We start from the raw sequence: 14464 nt of genomic DNA, 5'->3' as shown, positions 1-14464 counted from the left end.
AGAGCTCTAAGCTCTTGGGGCAATGGTGGGCCACCACAGAAGGAAATGCATGCATCTAATCTATATTTGATACCATAGAAAGAAGAGCAGCAAAATGAAATGCCATTTGTATCGCTTGCATCCTTGCTTCCTAAGGGTAGGAGACTGACAGAGGTGAAGCCAGGTGAAGAATGGAGAGAAGGCAGCAAGTGTCAGGTCACAAGAGAGCCCGTGATTGTGAGGCTTTGTTTCAACAAGGGCCAAATCTTCTGATGACATACCTACATCAGAGCCGTGGGCTGCTCTAGTGCCCTTCCCACATTATTTTTCAGCAAACAGGTCCACTAAAAATGCACTATAATCATAAAAGAATCAACAAGGGACTTATTCATAGAAATGGGGGAAAGAAAGAAAACAATGAAACAGAGACAGAGGGTAGATTTAGACATGTAATAGGCAATATAATCACATACAACACACACACACACACACACACACACACACACACACACACAGAGATTTGAAAGGTCAAAGAAGAAAAACTGTATTTAAAAAAAAAAACCTGAAAGATTAAAAAATAAGCTGGAAGAATTCAGAAAAGGATGTGGATGGAAATAAAAACATTAGAGATAAAATCCATATTTAAAGCTAAAAAAAAAGGATAATCACAACTAGAAATCCATAACCAGAGACACAGTAAATAGCCCAGAGAAACCACATACACACTCCCAAAAATAATCATAGGAAAATGTATAGATACAAAAAGACAAAATAAAATCAGAAAATATATAATTCATTAAAAGAACATCTAGTTTGAAAAAAAATGTTCAAAAATATATTAGAAGAAAAAATTTGTATATAATCCTCAGTTTGGGGATAAAAAATATATGTCGCTCTCATAGGAATTTGATACTGGGTATTCAGCCACAAGAAATATTCTGATAATATTACCAAATTCATGGGCAGGTAAGACTTTCACTGAGCATCCATGCTGAAAAACTAATTCAGATAAAATAACAAATCATGTTGGGGCATGTGGTGGCTCAGTTGGTTTAGTGTCCAACTCTTGATTTCATCTCAGGCCATGATCTCCCAGTTCATGGGTTTGAGCCCCACATGGGGCTCTGCACTGACAGTGCAAAGCCTGCTTGGGATTCTCTCTCCCCGTCTCTCTGCCCCTCCCCTGCTCATGCTTGCTCTCTCTCTCTCTCTCTCTCTCTCTCTCTCTCAAAATTAATAAATAAACTTAAAAAAAAAAAACATGTTGACCTGTGATTTCTCTGCCTTATCCCTCAATACCCAAAGACAGTGCCAAGTCTAAACAGTCCTGAGGGAAGCATGTTAGACTCAGTCAAAAACTTCCTTCTACTATGAAAGAAAAAAAAAAAAGGGAATATAAAACACATGAGCCTTTCTTGAAAAACTACTTGTTGATGACATACAGAAAACAAAGAGATGAATTGAAAAAAATAACTCAGGAATGAGAACCTGTATTAAAAAAAAAAACAAAAACAACTAACTAAAAGTAACCACTAAATGCCTTCAAACAATCTTCCATGTTCTATAACTGAATGACATCATCTTCCTGCAATGATGTTCCTAACTAGAAACTCAGAAGTAGTTCTAGACTGATGCACTGTATATGATGAATTGGTGGTGAGGACCAATTAATGCAATGTTTTAAATATTTTTCAAGCTTATTTCTTCCTCTTGAACCTCCTGGTCTCAGTTTTGTTCCAGGTTTTCCTCACTTATCTGCCTGACTTACTAACACAGTTTCATCCACCTTCCCTAAATTACTCAAGCAATCCTTCTAATACACAAATCTCATTCTTATTTCTCCTTTCGGTGATTTCTATACCCCATCTGTTACTAGATGTTCTACCCATCATTTCCTGGAAGAAGCCTTCCCTGGCATCTCTTCCCTTCCAATATGGTAATGTGCTCCGTCTTATGTAATTAATGAGTTCCTCAGGATTACCTTTATCTGAGTTACCAAATAAATTGTAATTCAGTCTGCATCTTCTAATTTCTCTATTTCCATGTGCTACTTCACACATATCACCTTTAAAAAGCCATGATCCTCCATCAGTCTGGCTAATTTTAACCTCTTGGCCTGCCGATCAAATACAGTTCCTTCAAGTCTCAATTCACATTTCAGCTCTGCTGTCGGAGTGTTTTTTATCGACCCAGTCCAAACTAAATGGTCCGGCCTCCATTTTTTTCCCAGCTCTGAGCTTGTACATTTTAAAAAATATTTTTAATGTTTATTTTTGGGAGAGAAAGAGCGCATGTGCATGTGCGAGTGAGGGCGTGGTGGAGAGAGAGGGACACACAGAATCCCAAGCAGACTCCAGGCTCTGAGCTGTCAGCACAGAGCCCGATGCGGGGCTCAAACTCATGAGCCGTGAGATCATTACCTGAGCTGAGGTCAGATGCTTAACTGACTGAACCACCCTGGTGTTCCCCCCCACCCCCAACCAAGCTTGTATTTTTGCTTCCGGGTCATGTTGTAGCATGCCTTTCATAGTAAGTTAATGTTTCTATGTCTGCTTCCTGCACAAATGTTAAGTGTCGGGAGGAGACAAGTAGTTCTTATTTATCTCTGCATTCCTCATGGCACCCTGCTGGAAGCCGAGCTATCCAACCAGCCTGATGGCACGGCCCAGGCGGTGGACGGATCGGGACTGCAGGGCGGCCCACGGACAGTGAAGCCTCTCGTACTCCCGCTTTTATGTAATTTGGCCTTAATAAAAGCACCTGGGGAACTGTCTGTTGGGGAATTGCCCTCGACAGGCCCCCTGGGAAAAGAACCATTGGGAAAGAAATAAGGTTCCGCCAGGAAATTGTGCGGCCCTACGTTTAGCCCTTGCCACCCCCTATAAAGACTCCTCTACCTAAAGGAAGGATAGCTTCATACGTTTGCCAGCAAAGGAGGGACAAATGGATTTGAAAGCCCCACTCCGGCAACAAAGGAGTGTATCTGTGGGCACAGGTTAACTCCATCCCCTAGGCCCACTTGGCCCCCAGGAGGCATTCCAGATAATGATTGAACCTAGACGGTTAAAGTACAGAATGGTTCATTAGTTCCTAGGTGCATTGTCTCTCTGAGAATGTATAAGGCGTGGGTTTCTAAGGCCCTCTTGGCCCCCTCCTGGCACCAAGGCGAACCCTTTTGTTCCTCAAACCACAAATGGTTTGGGAAAACAACTAAGAGGTCATGTCCCTGTAACTGTTCCACTTGAGGTGTTGAGAGATAGATGGCTTTTCACGAAAACAGCAAAGCAAATGCTTTATAGATTATAGATAAACGTAGATACATAATGAAAATAATATGAAGAAATTAATAAGTGAAGGGCAGGAGGAAACATTATGAGAAAATAACCATGTTATTCCTTGAAGGGTGATTACATATTGGCACATTTTTAGAATTAGGTAATGCCAGAAAACGTAGATGACGTACGCTACGAGGAAATTGCTAACAAATATAATGCCACATTTGCCACAATAAAGCAGCCAGTTCAACACGCCGCTGTTGTCTGTGCCCATTTTTATTTACTTTTTTATTTTTTTTTTTAACTTTTTCGCCGACGCCGTTCATCCTTCGGGAACCCCTGGACCTGCTGGAGCTGGACTCCGGCAGCACCCAGCATTGTACTGCGGGAGGGTACTGAGCCTTGAGAGAAGTATTATGAAAGTAGGCACCATCACAAAGTAGGCACCCAAAGTCGGAACAAAGATTCTGAAGGAGGGGGGATATATAGCTAATTGCATTTCAATATGATGAATGTCATAATAAACAGAAGGTACTTACGAAATACTTTACCCATATGGGAAAGAGAACGAATTTTGGATGCTCCCACACGGACACATTTCTCTAGAAATAGTATGTCATACATTTCTGTTAGCGGAAGCCACACTTTATCATTGTTCAGTATGATTTAATCCCCTAATATCCAATTAACATAATGCTCCTCTCAATGTAACCCCTCTAAAACTAAAATGAGACTTTTTATGTTTAGAAGGAATATGGTCACTGTTAAGAAGTTTACCCTATATTGGGACACCTGGGTGGCTCAGTCGGGTAAGCATCAACTCTTGGTTTTGGCTCAGTTCTTGATCTCATGGTTCGTGAGTTCAAGCCCCGTGTAGGGCTCCGTGCTGACAGCACACAGCTTGCTTGGGATTGATCCTCTCTCTTCCTCTATCTGTCCTCCCCTGCTTGCTCTCTCTGTCTCTCAAAATAAGTCAATAAACTTTAAAAATTTTTAAAAAATATACATTCACCCTATATTAACGTAACACGTTTCTTAGCAATTAATGACAGTTCTTCATATGTCTTCTATTAGTGTGTACTTCCTTGATGAGCTTCACTTCCAAAATCAATTCATAATGGAAATTGAGAGTCTCCAGTCCATTCGATTTAGCTAGCATTTCTTTATAAGTTCTCAAGCAAAAGGGGTGCCTGGGCGGCTCAAGTCAGTTAAGTGTCTGACTCGACCTCAGCTCAGGTCATGATCTCACGGTTCTTGAGTTCAAGCCCCATGTTGGGCTCTGCACTGACAGTGCAGAGCCTGCTTGGGGTCCTGTCTCTCCCTCTCTCTGCCCCTTCTCCGCCTGCACTCTCTCTGTCTCTTTCAAAATACATAAATAAACTTCAAAGTTCTCAAACAAAACATCAGTCAAAATTGGGACAAAATTCCACTTCTGTTTCTTATAAAGACATATTCTATTTTAATGCCTCAATAGTCTGAAAAAAATAAACAGTAGTTTACAAGTAGCAGACAAGTCTCAAATGGCCAAAACTATTTTTCTGCAAATAAAAATATTAAAAGCTGATTTTGCAATACATGGTCAAGCCAAAGACAGTAATTTTAGGTCAAATATCTACTTACCCAATCAATTTTATCCACATTCCAGTATTTTTTTAAGTCCCGAAACTGTATTAGCATTCCCTTCAATCCCACGACAATAATACTTGCGAGAACACACTATAAATAGGAAATAAGTTGATGAAGAAGATAAAGATTTTAATCTGAATTTAAAAGGACCAAGGTATTTTTGTTTGTTTTTAAAGTACTTACTAGAGAAAAGCAATCACCATTTAGAAGACTAAAACAATACTCATTTTGTTTAGAACCAACCTATTATTGTACTTTAGGAATATACTATCAATTCTAGAAAATCACAGTGTAAAACTTAACGCCATTCTAAAACACAAGAAAGAAAAAAAGGAAAGTCATGAATTATAAGGGTGTATGTTATATAGCTGAATGTACTCTTTAATTATCTACTGCCATTTGAAACTTGTTGCAGAAAATTAAATATTTATATTATATATCTCTTGATAATTGCCTTCAATATCAATTATCTGGTTTCACCTGAAGATATTTATAACTCTCTGGAAAAGTGAACTTGATTATTAGATGATCCTCCTGTGGAAATGATTTATTCTCACTATATGAACGAAGAATTAGAACAAGACAGGATTAAGATGGTCTCTGGCCCCCAGAAGACCAGGAACTTACTTGGGTCACATTGGTGCCCCAGGCTTATGAAAAGCAAGGTAAACACTGGTTAACACTGGTGTTCTGAATCGGTTTGTATAAAGATGTATCAAAGGTGGCAAGATGTATTTGATTTCCTACTCCTTTGCCCTGCACACATTTTTTCCAACAGTCCAAGTTCTGATAAAGCTCTTCCAAAGCCTATTTCTTATAACAGAGATTGCCCAGTTCTCCCCTCCAAATGAGCCCAGAATAAATTTAATTCCACAATGCCATGTTTACACGTGAGCCTAAGAAATAGAAAACAGCCACGGTCCTTTCCCATTCCTCCCCCATCACAGGTGGCCTCTGTCCACCTTCCCTTCATTCAATCATTACTTATGTCACATGGCTTTCATATACAGGATCATTGAATCCACTCTCATAAGACATTTTAATATACGATGATTTCATTAAAAGTAACGTTGACAAGTAGATATTGAAAAAGGACTACTGTACCATGGGCAGCCAGTAAAGCAAAGGTCCTATGGCATAGATGACTATCAGGACAAGAACGCAAGATATTAAACAAGCCACCTGTAAAGTACAAGACAGACAAAAAAGAAAGTGTTGGACTTTCTTATTATTCCAAAGTTATGGGGGAAATATAATTCTTAGTTCATCTTGATTATAAGAAACCAAATGTTGGTGCATGATTGTTGAACTGCATAGACTACCATTATCTATATTTTGCAGCAGAGGAAACCCAAACGTGACAGCTGACAAACTGGTGCAATCAAATTAAGTCAGTGATGAGAGAAAAGCAATTCCACGCAAAGAAATAGGACACCATCAACTTTTATCACACATCACAGCAATGGCTTTTTTTGTTTAATAGTGAAAGTGACATTTCAATTAAAAGTCCTTTAGCCCATTGTTGTTCAGCTTGACTCTCTTCATTTCGTAGCGAGTTTGAATAATAACTGAATATGCAGCTTAGAGTTTTTTTCTCTGCTGATGATAAATTTCCACCGAAGCATTTATTCTCTTTGGAGTTCTTTGTTAGGAAGGGTTCTAGGATGAAGCAGTTATACGGGATTATAGGAGCAGTCTCCGTAGTGAAATAGGCTTAATTTTATTAATCCTGAAGAGTCATTAGTGTCGTGTTCCAACCAACTCAACCTGCTGACAAAAGGCAATTCAGAACACCTGACCCCTAGCTATGCTCCACTTGATAGAGAACCTGATCTGACAGAAGTGAATGTGCATGACTTAATAAAAACATTTGGCCAAACTGTCAGCCTAACAGGAGAAAAGAGGGCTTTCGTGGGACCACAGAGATGCCCAGAATATCATTATGGAGATAGGAAAGGGAAGCAGGATCTATCACAATGGCTAAAATAAAAAATAATATGTAAACGGTCTATTAATATCAAGGGTCAGCAAGGACTTAGAGCAACTGGAGTTTCCAGACATTGCTGGTGGGAACACAGTATAGTAAAACCACATTGAAAGGAGTTTGATGGTTTCTTATGAAGTTATGCATACACTTACATGTGTCCCAGAACTACCTAAGAGAAATGAAACATACGCCCATGAGAATACCTATATGCAAATAATTATAGCAGCTTTATTCATAAACACCAAAAATGATAAATAAGTGAAATCCCACCAATTGGTGAATAGATAAATAATGGTACATCCATACAATAGAATACTACTCAGCAATAAAAAAAAACAGATAATTAATACAGGCAACAGCATAGATGAAACTCAAAACCATTAAGCTAAGTGACAGTAGACACTGGCTCCTTTCATATTTAGTGGAACTCATCTCTGACACTCCCCAGCATATAAAGGGGAAAGAAAATCCTTCTGTAGGAAACAAGTCATTAGGGATTTAAGATCACTCATAAAACAAATCACAGTATACCAAACTGTTATAGTACTGATCATTTAGGAATGATTGGTGATTTTGCATAAGAATTTTTTTAATATGAAATTTATTGTCAAATTGGTTTCCATAGAACACCCAGTGCTCATCCCAACAGGTCCTCAATGTCCATCACCCACTGCATAAGAATTTTTAAACAGCATAATATGTCTGACATTCTATTAGGCTGGAGAAAGCAGATCAGAGAGCAGATCAGAGAATTCATTCGACTAGCTCAGTGACTCAGCATGTTTATGGAAAGAAAAGGACACCAGATGCTAAAGTGTATTTCATGACAAAGGATAATGAAAGCATGTACCCTTCTGTGGGCCTCTTCATGCATATACCTACAATGTACCTAAAAATAAAACCCTTCGTCTTAGTTGCAGACGTGAACTTTGGCAGCTATAGTCTAAACCCCTTTGGAAGGCTCTGGGGCACAGGGAGGCAGAGTGACTTGGCCAAGATCATAGAGTTCAGGAGTGAGAAGGCATGTGGATTATGAGCCAAGTTGGGATCCATAAAGCCAAATGTATTTTAAAGTTCTTAAATACCTTATAATTCACTGAAGCTGCTATAGAAATTAAGACCTAACTAAATAATTTTATTTAAAAACAGTAAACTACAACCACCTTTGGGCTTTTCTCAAATATTTAACTGACCTTTCGTTCACATGATTCTTTGTATGTACATCAATAATCAAATTGTGCACTCACTGAACTATGATTTCAGTCACTATCAACATGAATTGAGAACTAAATGGATGTTACTTGCAAAGGATGATAAACTATGGGTAAAAAAGTTTATTTGTGTAGGTCTGATGGTAAGTCATACAGTGAAATAGACCAGAGAAGCAAATGGCTTATGTTGGCTCCTTCAATGCACTTTGCCTCACCAAACGTTGATGCCCTAGGTCATAAGGTAAGTGTACCTAATTGGACAAGAAATCTTTATCAGCTCTGTCCAGTGTCTCTAGTTCATAGAAATCAATGATGTAATAGTTCCTTCCCTCTAAGCTCTCAAAATACTGACATTTGTTGTCTCCATAGCGAAGACCCGCAGATGTTGAAACATGGATTTGTAAAAATCTTGGAGATCATGCGGTCCAAATCATCGTTTATATATGGCCCACTCAGTAACTGTGCAAAGAGGCTGAACAAAGATCAGATATTTGCGGTGTTATCATAGACTTGTCTAACCTCAGGTTTCTGGAACACAGTTGAGCTGTATTTTCAAGTATGACCCGATTTCTGAATATCTGGTACTTTGCATATGAAATGTTGCTTTTTATGTTTCTCTTCTCTACCAAGAGAAAAACTGTAAAGGTAAGTTGCAACCCAAACAACAGAGAACCAGGGTGTCTGGGTGGCTCAGTCATTGAGCGCTGGACTCTCAATTTGGGGCTCAGGTCATGATCTCACAATTTGTGAGATCGAGCCCTGCATCAGGCTCTGCGCTGACAGTGCAGAACCTACCTGGGATTCTCCCTCTCCCTCTCCCTCTGCCCTTCCCCTGCTCTCTCTCTCTCTGTCTCTCAAATAAATAAACCTTCAAAACAAGAGAGAACCTTGTTACTTTTTTTTTTAAACTCAGAAAACAAACACCACTTAAGTGTCCTCTTCTTAGTAAGTTTCAAGTTGGCTTAGGTTGTAACTAGTAAGGACAAGTGTTTGCACCCTTAGTCATGTACAGGGCAAACACTGTCTAGGTGTGCTACTCTTCAGTTCTTTCCGGGTCATACTAACTAAATAACTAGAGACATTTTTTTGCTCTAAAATCTAACTACTCATATTGAGTTAATTCTGTATAAAGGATAATGAAATCTACATTTCTTCTTGTTACCTTATTACATATACCATATATGTTGTAGGTTGCTTACAGAGGGGACTCTGCAACCATTAGTGTTACCCCTACCTATCTAGACGGCCGGAGGAAGAGTGAGATGCCAGCCATTTCCTTCCTAAATGGTTGCCAAAAGATGCAAAGTTGGTTGAGAGCGCACTATATGCCCAGTTTTGTGGAAAGTAGGGGAATGGCCAAAGTGACGGGAAAGGGCAGATGGAGAGAGTGGATGTTGGGTCACAAAGGCTAGACGAAGACAGCTTTAAAGACGCTGGAAGCAATAAGGCAAATTCGAAAGAATAAAGGAACAGAGCTTGGCAATTAGAACCCAAAGGCAATCTGAGTGTTGCAGGAAAACACGCCAGCTGTCGTTTCTGACTGAGCTTTGCCCGCAGCCGACGCTGCTTCTCACCCTTCATGGCTCTGTGAAGCCTCCCAAACTGCCCGCAGAGCACCAGTGTAGCTACTCTGTTGGAAGCAAAGGGAAATGCAGAGGGGAGAGAGCCAGGGCATACTGTGTGCTCCCTCCCATGATTACCAATCTTCAGAGGGAAGGACAGAAGCAAGACCTGCCAACATTGCTTTGTGCTGGTGTGTCCAGGCAGCCCCGAGACCTTCTTATTCCTAGACATCCATGCTCAGCATGTCAGATCTTAAGGGAATCACTGTAAAAAGGGCCTCAACGTGTGGAGGATAGAACTGTGTTTGGGCTCTGACTGTGGCACTTGGTAGTAAATACTCGGTATCTTTTGTTATTTCAATTCAAACATTTTTTTTTTATTTTTTTTAACGTTTATTTATTTTTGAGACAGAGAGAGACAGAGCATGGACGGGGGAGGGGCAGAGAGAGAGAGGGAGACACAGAATTGGAAGCAGGCTCCAGGCTCTGAGCTGTCAGCCCAGAGCCCGATGTGGGGCTCGAACTCACGGACCATGAGATCGTGACCTGAGCTGAAGTTGGATGCTTAACCGACTGAGCCACCCAGGCGCCCCTCAATGCAAACATTTTAATTTGATTTTTGGAAGCAATGAAAGGCTTTACCATCAACTCTTTTGTATGTAAAATGGTCCTAAATGCACTAATATTGCCATATGTGACTCTTGGGCATTTGAGATGTGTTTAGTCCTTATTTAGATAGGCTGTAAATGTAACATACACACCAGATTTTGAAGTCTTAGTACAATAAGAAGATAATATAAAACATATTGTTGACAATTTTTGGACAGATTCTTTGTTGAAATAATATTCTGACTACATTGGATAAATCCAAATGTATTATTAAATTAATTTTAGTAGTTTCTTCTACTTTTTAAAATGTGACAACTAGAAAATTTAAATTACCTATGTGGCTCGTATTACAGTTCTACTGGACAGCAGTTTTCTTCTTTTATTTCTTACTTTTTTTTTTAGTGTTTTATTTAATTTTGAGAGTGAGAGACAGAGTGTGAGTGGGTAGAGGCAGACAGAGGGGGACACAGAATCTGAAGCAGGCTCCAGGCTCTGAGCTTTCAGCACAGAGCCCGAAGTGGGGCTCAAAACCACAAACTGTGAGATCACGACCTGAGCCAAAGTCTGACGCTTAACCGACGAGCCACCCAGGTGCCCCTGGACAGCACTTTTCTAAAGTCTGTGACCCTGAGCCTGGTTTCAAGTGGGATTTTCCTGATTTCAAAGGTACTATAAGTCCCAATACAAACTGCATGTATTCACCTGTCCCTTTTTTTTTTAAGTGTGATTTATTTATTTTGAGAGAGAGAGAGCACACGCAACCAGGGGAAAGGAGAGAGAGAGAGAGAGAGGGAGAGACAGAATCCCAAGCAGGAATCCATGCTGAGAGTGGGAAGCCCGATGGGGACTCAGACTCATGACCTGTGAAATCATGACCTCAGCTGAAATCAAGAGTCGGACACTTAACTGACTGAGCCACCCAGGCACCCCTCACCTGTTCCTGCTTAATGTCAGCAAAACTGACTAGTTTAATATTATCTAATGTTTTCATTTTTCATTCATTTTTTTCCACACATAATTACCAAACACCTACTAGGTGCTGAGTCCTGGGCTAGACACCAAGGACGCTGTTTTCTAGGAGCTTAAGTCAAGGATAGAAGGTAGGCATGAATCATATAAATCGCACTGACAAACATTTTGTGTACAACTGACCCTGAAGAGAAGAACACTTGTGCCAGAAGGGGCAGTGAGATATGAAGGACGGGAGGACTTCACTTAGAGAGGAAGGGGAGGCAGCCACAGACACGTGTGGCCCACAGGAAGGAAGGAGGACCATGCAGCCCCAGGGCTGAGAAAGAGGAAGAGAAGAATCCAAGATGAGGCTACAGAAGGAAGCACCCAGAACCTTGTAGGTAAATACAGGTATGAATTCTGAGACCTCTGCAAAGCCTTCTATGGGCTTTAGGAGGATGTAACAAGATCATGTTTACATTAAAAAAAAAATAACCTTCTACAGAGAAATATCAATAATGTTTCTTTTTTTGAGAGAGAGAGAAAGAGAATGCACACATGCGTGCAAACGGGAGGGACAGCGAGAGAGGGAGAGAGAGAATCTTAAGCAGGTTCCATGCCCAGCGCACAACGAGGCAGGGTTTGGTCTTAACTACTGTGAGATCATGACCTGAGCTGAAATCAAGAGTCAGATCCTTGACCTACAGAGCCACCCAGGTGCCGCCTAATAATGTTTCTGAATAAGAAAAAGTTAGTGAAATAATTAACAATGGAAGGTGGTTCCCACTGCTCCTTTAATTACTTATCATTAGCTTAAATGTTGAAAAGTTTTTAGGTCTTCTTGATTAATTTGCTGGGGATAACTCTAGTTCCTAAAAAAGACAGAGGCATTTAAAGGGTTGTTTTGTGAAGCCTTGTCCCACAGAAGACTGGTTTCACAAATAGCCTATTTAAAAAGAAAAACTTTTAAGGCCTTGGCTTCCCCAGTGCCTTCTTCAAATCATGTCAGTTATCAGTTATACCCACATAAACTTAACAGTTGCAGTGTTAAAGGTCTAAAATGACTACCATGGGAAAGCATCTTCGATTTGGGTATGCACATTAAATCAGATTCCTTCTCTGTGCAGTTTAATGGGAATTGTTGAACAGATTGGTGACCGTCTCAACAAGCAGAACAGCATGAAAATAATCTCCTGCTAAGCTTCGTTTATTTCTCTGAAGTTGTGTTTTGTGATTTCTTTCACTTTTTCTGAAGTCCAGAAAAAAGTACCAGGCAGAAAAATAACTCTGAAAAGTCCTTAGAAAAGTTCTGTTGTTCTTATCATTCAAACATGTGGCCTGCAGAACAGAGAAAGGTGCTTCTCCATCCTCACTCCATTAGTTGAGCAACTTTATGCCCAACTTAAACGAAAAAAAGTCCAAGATTTAAAAATAACTACATGTTTTCTCAATGTATTGTCTCCTTGAGACACTGAATATTTAAAGCTACAGAGATTCATGAGACAGTTTTGTTATTACCAGAATAGTCATTGGAAAAGCAGTAGATGCCTAAGGAAACTCTAGGTATGGTACATACTCAGGGGGAAGACACCTCACAGAGTCTACACCAACCTTCTCTTGTCCATGTGATGGATGGAGATGCTAACCTACTCAACATCCCCAGCAAGTTGGAGGGGCAGCTTGGAATAGAAACTGCCTTACTGCACACCAATCAAACCAGGATGTTTTAATATTAAAATGTTAAACAAAAGGTTCTGGAAAGATTTTATTCTAATAAAAATATTTAACGATAATAACAACACAGTCAATGAACATTGTTACCAATGAACGAGTATTTATTTAGTGCTCAGGCTTTGGGCTAAGTAAGCATGTATATTTTATACCAAAAAGCATATAATCTTTATAACAAATACTTCAACAGCCAAGCCCAAGTCCAGTTAGGTCAGAAAGGTCACTCAACCACTAGTGGTGAGCCAGAACACAAACAAGTCCAGGCTCTAGAATCCATGCCCTTAGCCACTCTATTTATCTACCTTGAATATGAAGAGCAGAAATTGAATATATGACCCCTCATGAGAAACCAGATGGAAACTAGTAGAGAATCCTAGATTTTGGGGGCACCTGGGAGGCTCAGTTGGTTCAGCATCCAACTCTTGATTTTGGCCCAGGTCACGATCTCATGCATTGTGAGTTTGAGCCCCACTTCAGGCTCCGTGCTGATGGTGTCGAGCCTGTTTGTGCCTCTCTCTCTCTCTCTCTCTCTCTCTCTCTGCCCCTTCAGTGCTTCCCTCCCCCCCCCCCCAAAATAAATAAATAAAATTAAAAAAAATTCTCACTCAATTCCAATGCTAAATAAATGTGTATTGTTTTAAAAATGGTTAGCTGTTAATATTAACTTCTTATATTAACATATACATAAATTTTCTTATATGAAATAGTACTTAAAAGTGCAAGAGGTGAGGTGCATCTATCTGGGTTCAAATCCCAGCTCTGGCACTCACGAGCTCTGTGACCAGAGCAAGTTATTTTAACCCTCTTTCCCTCAACTTTCTCGTGTGGAAACTGAGGATAATAATTATGCCTCTTTCACAGAGTTGCCTAAAGGGTTAAATGACTTCACATATAACAAGTATGAGGTGCAGTGCCTGGTACATAACTCAACGCATGCTCCCACCAACACTACCGCCATCGTCATCAAAATCATGGCAACACCTTCATTATCGCCATCGTCAGCTTAATGGTACCCAGCATAATGCCAGGTATACAGCAGGCTGTCCACAAATGTTGAATCGATTTCAGTTCCTACAATAAAATGTGCACAGATGACTTATTACTCATTTATCTACCTGTACCTCTCTCTAGACAGGAATGTCAGCTTCAAGGACCAATTTTGCCTATAATTGACTTCATTTCATTGAAAGGAAAAATGAACAAAAATGGAAGTTTTTTCAAATGGACTGGTTAGATTAGCCAAAAACAAAATCAGCAGCACCACTAGAGGGAGCTTTATTCAAACGTTGCCAACAGTCAAGCTGCCACCAGTACAGGATTTTTGACTGCTCGCCTAGTCATTCTGCTTCTGGAAGGATCATTCATAAGACAGACAGACGGACAGACAGACAGACAAACTTTCTCGAAACCAGTTAGAGAAAAAAAAAGTTGAAGAAGTGAAAATATGTCCAGGTCTTTAGAGAGAAGCTCAATTTTCCCACTGTCCAAGAGGGAGAGTTACCGGAAGTGCTTTGACCCATTCTGAACAATGAG

General features: G+C 40.0%; 1 protein-coding gene across 3 annotated transcripts in view; it reads right to left on the bottom strand.

The window, feature by feature from the left end:
- The window catches only part of SLC26A7 (solute carrier family 26 member 7), a 166354-nt gene that overhangs the window by 33091 nt on the left and 118799 nt on the right, over positions 1-14464 (bottom strand). For all 3 annotated transcript variants that reach the window (XM_053896518.1, XM_053896517.1, XM_019453436.2), the window contains exons 10-11: positions 5985-6062; positions 4875-4970 (exon numbers count right to left, since the gene is read on the bottom strand). In XM_053896518.1, the coding sequence (XP_053752493.1) occupies positions 4875-4970; positions 5985-6062 (174 nt within the window). The remainder of the gene's footprint in view (positions 1-4874; positions 4971-5984; positions 6063-14464) is intronic.

This window comes from Panthera pardus, unplaced genomic scaffold, assembly GCF_024362965.1.
Source record: "Panthera pardus isolate Hobbes unplaced genomic scaffold, ASM2436296v1 HiC_scaffold_7, whole genome shotgun sequence".
Lineage (NCBI taxonomy): Eukaryota > Metazoa > Chordata > Mammalia > Carnivora > Felidae > Panthera > Panthera pardus.
The sequence above is the reverse complement of the archived record's forward strand: the minus strand, read 5'-3'. Positions and strand labels throughout refer to the sequence as shown.